At 43.2% G+C, this 5,376-nt stretch overlaps 1 protein-coding gene across 6 annotated transcripts in view; it reads left to right on the top strand.

Annotated features, from left to right (window-relative positions):
• MEIOB (meiosis specific with OB-fold) overlaps positions 1-5,376 on the top strand; it is a 19,016-nt gene that overhangs the window by 4,877 nt on the left and 8,763 nt on the right. The window contains exons 1-4 of one of the 6 annotated variants that reach the window (XM_033517956.1): positions 1-20; positions 242-294; positions 1,440-1,521; positions 4,439-4,496. In XM_033517956.1, the coding sequence (XP_033373847.1) occupies positions 1,453-1,521; positions 4,439-4,496 (127 nt within the window). In that variant the 5' untranslated portion in view covers positions 1-20; positions 242-294; positions 1,440-1,452. Of the gene's footprint in view, positions 21-241; positions 320-1,429; positions 1,522-4,438; positions 4,497-5,376 lie in introns of all 6 variants that reach the window. The other 5 variants (XM_033517954.1, XM_033517955.1, XM_033517958.1 and 2 more) reach the window with 5 other exon arrangements.

The raw sequence follows: 5,376 nt of genomic DNA, 5'->3' as shown, positions 1-5,376 counted from the left end.
GTCCAGGAGGAGATTGAAGGGTTTGTGAGGGGCCCAGAAGGAGGTTGAAGGTTATGTGAGGAGCACCTGAGGGGAATGGAGGGTGCATGAGGAGGGCTGAGGGGTCCATGATGGGCTGGGGGGTGGTTGAGCAGCACCCGAGGAGGTTGAGGGGTCCCTGAGTGGGGCAGCTCTGCTCCAGCTCTCAGAACCCAGAGCATTTAAAATCCTAAATTACCATTTTAATCTTCCTCTGATACAGGTGTTCCAGTGCTGGTTCCTTTGACACGACCAAGCTGCTGTGAGGTACAGCAGGTAACAATATTTAACTTCTTCTGAGGTGAGAATATTACCCTGCCTTGGAGGGATGCTGAGGTGACTTTCCTGCAGAAGGAAACATAAATTCTTCCATCTAATGGGATGGGAACAGGTTTGAGGGCCCCATTGTTCAGTGGTTTCTGTAAGGCAAATTTGGGCTGTTTCTCTGTGAGAGTGTAGTTGGAAGTGCTCTTTTAGGAAAATCACTTGCTTCTCAGATAACTGCTTATTTTTCTTTAAAATGTAGGTTTATTTGTCCTCTAGTTCAACAGACCTTTGTCCTAATGCCTGATGAAGTGGTTAACAATTCTCACACAAGGTTCCAGGTACAAAGACTGAGAAAGGCATTCAGGATTTCATTCTAAAGCTTGAACAGGCGTCCTCTGAAAAATGTCAGCAGCTCTCTCCTATTAATGGTTATTAAGATTTGGACAATGAGATGGTTCCTTTTACAACAAAAAATAGAATCTGACAACTATTTGTTAAGTATTTAAATGTCTCTAAGGAACTCATGAAATAATAAGAGGCATTCAGAGGGTCTAACAAAGCACCCATGGCTCCACTTTGGTATCTCTAGGTTGAACCTAGGTACTCTCAGGGCTGGGCAGTAAATACCATGTTGGCAGCCTGAAAAGAACTGGTTTTCATAAATTTTATTTTAATAAATTCAGAACTTTTCTATTTTGAGGAAGGAATAAAGCACATTTTAAAGTAGTTTAATATTTAGTCCAAAACCTCAATTAAAGGTGCTTACACACAACACTTCTCTTTCCTCACATATAAATTGCCTTTTATATATGAGCTGCCTCATTAAGTTCACTTGGGCTTCCCAGAGAGAAGGAAGGTAAATATTTTTCAGAGCCTGGTGCTAATGGAGTCATTTAATGATGAATAATAAATAAAAATTACAGGCCTTTATTTGAGAAGCTTAGGTAAAGCTGTCACAGTAAAATTCATAACTTCCATCGCCAAATCCAAACAATAAAGAATTGTCTACTTCAGATGGCTTGAAATGCCTCTTATTGAAAACAGATGCTATTAGGTCAAAACATTTATGTTAAAAAATAACTTGTTATTCTCACTGTGAATGGTCTTAAGTGATTTGTTTGGATTTTTACAAAATCTAAGTCAGTTTCCTCAAGTTTCAGATAAAGAATGGCTCATTCTCGTTCAGCACGGGACTTTGTTGCACTTTCAGACCTGCATCCAAACCTCGCTCGTCCTGTAAGTCTCACAGCCATGGTCCTTTTGTCCCCAGATGAAATTGTATCTGACTGTCTTATATTACTGCAAAATTATGTAATTGATGTGTATTTAGGTACTGATAGCATTAGTGCAATTGTTGGGTAGAAAGGACCTTCCCTTCTTTGTGTGCAAAGCAGCAAAATGAAAATTGATGCTGTTGTTGTCCACAGCCTGTGGGTACCACAGGCACAGATATTGACCGGACAATTCAATGTATCAGAGGCTCCTTTGTGGCACTTTAAATGGATGCTGAATTAATGAAGACATTATTAAAGACATTACAGAGTCAGCATTATGCAGCCACAATCATCTGTGACCTCAGCAGTCTCTCACGGCATGCTATGGAAAGGGGGAAAAAAAATCTCATAGTTCCATGGCAGGGTTGGTTCTGTCTCTTTAGGATAAAAAATGGATTTGTATAGAATCACAGACTGGGTTGGAAGGGAGCTTAAAACCCATCCAGCGCCACCTCTGCCATGGCAGGGACCCCTTCCACTGTCCCAGGGTGATCCAAGCTCTGTCCAGCCTGGCCTGGGACACTGCCAGGGATCCAGGGGCAGCCACAGCTGCTCTGGGCACCTGTGCCAGGGCCTGCCCACCCTGCCAGGGAAGGATTTCTCCCCAGTATCCTAAACCCACTCTTTTGTAGTCTGAAGCCATTGCCCCTTGTCCAGTCACTCCATCCCTTGTAAAGAGTCTCTCTCCATGTTTCTTGTCAGCTCCTTCAGCCACTGGAAGGCCACAGGTCACCCCAAAGCTGCTTTTTTTCCAGGATGAGCAATCCCCATTCTTTCAGCCTTCCCAACCATCCTGGAGCCTTTTCTGGACTCACCCCAACAGCTCCAGGTCCTTCCTGTGCTGGGAGCCCAGGGCTGGAGGCAGCTCTGCAGGTGGGGTCTCATCTGAGCAGAGAGGCAGAATCCCCCCTCCCCTGCCCCAGAAAAGTCCTGATGTTCCTGGAAACAGTGAAAACATGGAATTTTCCCATTCTCACTTTTTATTTGGGATGGCACGATTTTTTTTTTCTCATTTACTTCAAACCAATGAAAGAGGCATCACAGAAAATGGATGATCTAAGAGTTTTCTATTCCCTTAGAGCCATATTGATCCAAACTGATCTTCAGCAATGCTAATCTAACCTGTCATTCACAGTTCCTCTCAAATAATGATCCACTAACCCAGTGAAAAGCTCTTATTTTACAAATAAAAGCAATCTTGAGTATCACAGTTAGCAAGACACAGCAAGGAAAGTATTTTTATAAAATAATAATTTATGATAGAATGATCAGTGCAGGCTCGGTGATGGGCACCCAGAGGTGAACACATTTACAGCAGAGCTGGGGCAGATTTCTCTGGGAAATTGGATATTTGCACCAGAAATTAGGCACAATCAGCCTAATTTCTGCAGGCACTCATTCTAAATGTCAGTTCTTTTGACATTTGGTGGTGAGATACAGGGAATATTGCACTCTGATTTAATAGATTTTTAAAAAAAAAATGAAAAAGCAAAACCCAAAGTAGAAAAACAAAATCTTATTCGGACTCACTGCATGCAGTGGACAGAAAGCATTCAGTCAGTCTGGAAGGGGAATATTAAACTGCTGGACACAAGTGGACTCTTCCTGAGTTTCCATCCCCGCAGGATAAGGCAGTTCCCGTGCTCCCTCTAGTGATTCCAAGGAAATCCGAGAGCTGATTTTTGAGCCCGTGTCCATATCGTGACAGTGAAGTCAGGCAGGTCAAGCTGCTTTGTGTACAGAATGAATCCTGGGTGGGTTTTTGAGTTGAAACCCTGCCCTTCCCACCTGGCTCCGGAATTCTGCTGGAATGGGACGGTCAGGACTGCGAGAAGGGCTCGTGTGAAGGAGCCGAGGTTGCCACATCCCTGGGAGGGTCCAAGCCAGGCTGGACAGGGCTTGGAGCTGCCTGGGATGGTGGGAGGTGTCCCTGCCCAGGGCAGGGCTGGCACTGGAGGGGCTGTAAGGTCCCTCCAACCCAAACCATTCCAGGATTCTGTGAAGTGGAACTGATGCAGAATGCTTCATGTTTTGAAGGATCCTGGCAGTATTGCACTTCCAGCCCTTGTCCCACTCTGATTTTCTTTGCTGACCTCTTAAATCCCAAATGAGCACTGCAAAACTCTTCTCTGGCACCAAGGACCACCTAAAAAACAACAACCACCACCCATAAAATATTATATTATAGAAAGTTAGATAATACATCTCTATCTACCTGTGTGTGTTTGTTCCCAGTAGCTGTGCTTGGCAATTCAGAACAGGATGTTTTTACATAATAAACACAGGTTTAGCAAAGCAGGATAAAACTGATTTTGGACTGAATCAACAGAAAAGCTCCTTTCCTCAGCTCCCCTGTTGAAAGATAACAAGGGAGAGGCACCTGTAGAAATTTAGGTTGCTTGGCTGAGGCCAGGATAAGCTCCTGTGGGTGCACACGTGTGGCTCGTGGTGCTGACAGCCAGGAAAACCTTGGACACTTCACTGTAAAATAAATCCTGTCCAGACTTTCCATGGAGCATTTGAGAAGATCTGGGACCTGTGCAGAGAGCATGAAACAACAACATTGCTGCCTACCTGAGGAGAGATTGCTGTAGAACAGCCAAAATTGTGAAGGTTTGGGGTGAACTTTTGTCCTCCCATTTTCTCCCCAAATAGAAACAGATGTATTTATTTTAATATTTTTATTAGTCACAATAAAGTAAACTTGTGTGTTTATGTTTTACTCTTTAGCTCATAGGGTTCTGTGGAATAAATAGATTAAAATGATTACCGGTCAGAAATATGTTTATTATCATCAGCAGAGTATAATTCCATGAAATCTAATTCATCATCTACATCTGGGTTTAATACATGTACTCTATAATCTTTTTATTTTTCAGAATGTAATCGGGGTGGTTATTGGGAAAACAGATGTCAGAAGCTTTCCAGACCGAAAAAGTACAGTCCCTTTAAACTTTTTCTTTCATTTTCTTCAACGGTGTAATTTGGCAGAGATGGCTGAAATCAAGATTTAAATGATAAATAGATTTCTCAGTGTAAAATGGATAGAATAAAAACACACCCCCCAAAAATGATGTATGTTTGAGAACAAGGTGAAAGAGCAGCATTGGTTTGGCTTATCAATTAGAAATTGGAAAAACTCTGCCATGGAAATGTTTGGTGCTCTGAAGATGGAACCAATATGAACCCACTCAATAAATACTGGAATGGAGCTGGTGCCTTCATATTTGTTCTCTCTTAAAACAGAAATGTTGAGGACATATCTTGTCCTCAACAAGTAATTTCTGGCCTGAGCAGCAACAGCCTCATCTGGGACAAAATGTGAGTTGTATGTTGTTAATATAGCATTAATTGGAAATTGAAGTAACAAATTTACAGTCAGGGTTGGTACAGACGCTGTCAGGAAGCACCTCCAGCCCTGGGGAGCCATTCCAGCTCCAGGAGAAGGGCTCAGTTGTCCTGCTGAGCTGCTGGAGGGGTGACATTTTAGGAGAAAGTCATTGCAGTCACCCAAAACGGGTGGCACCAGTGCAGAGTCTGCAGGTGAGGGGTGTGTGCTCCATGGAGCTGCACTCAGGGGATCCCTGGAGTTTTCCTTGATAATTCAATAATCTATTTCACCATGCTGTGATCCCTGGAAAGCTTTACAAGTTACCTGTATGAGACAGAGCACTGATATCCTGAATAAATTCATTATTCAAACATCAGCAGGGCCTCATCACCCATGGGGTCAGCCCAGCTCCTACACAAGTGGGGCTGTGTGTACAAATGAGCCCTGTTTGTGTGTGTGTGTGTGTTTGTGTGTGTGTGTGTGTGT

The sequence above is a fragment of the Parus major genome, chromosome 14 (genome assembly GCF_001522545.3).
Source record: "Parus major isolate Abel chromosome 14, Parus_major1.1, whole genome shotgun sequence".
Classification (NCBI taxonomy): Eukaryota; Metazoa; Chordata; class Aves; order Passeriformes; family Paridae; genus Parus; species Parus major.
The sequence above is the reverse complement of the archived record's forward strand: the minus strand, read 5'-3'. Positions and strand labels throughout refer to the sequence as shown.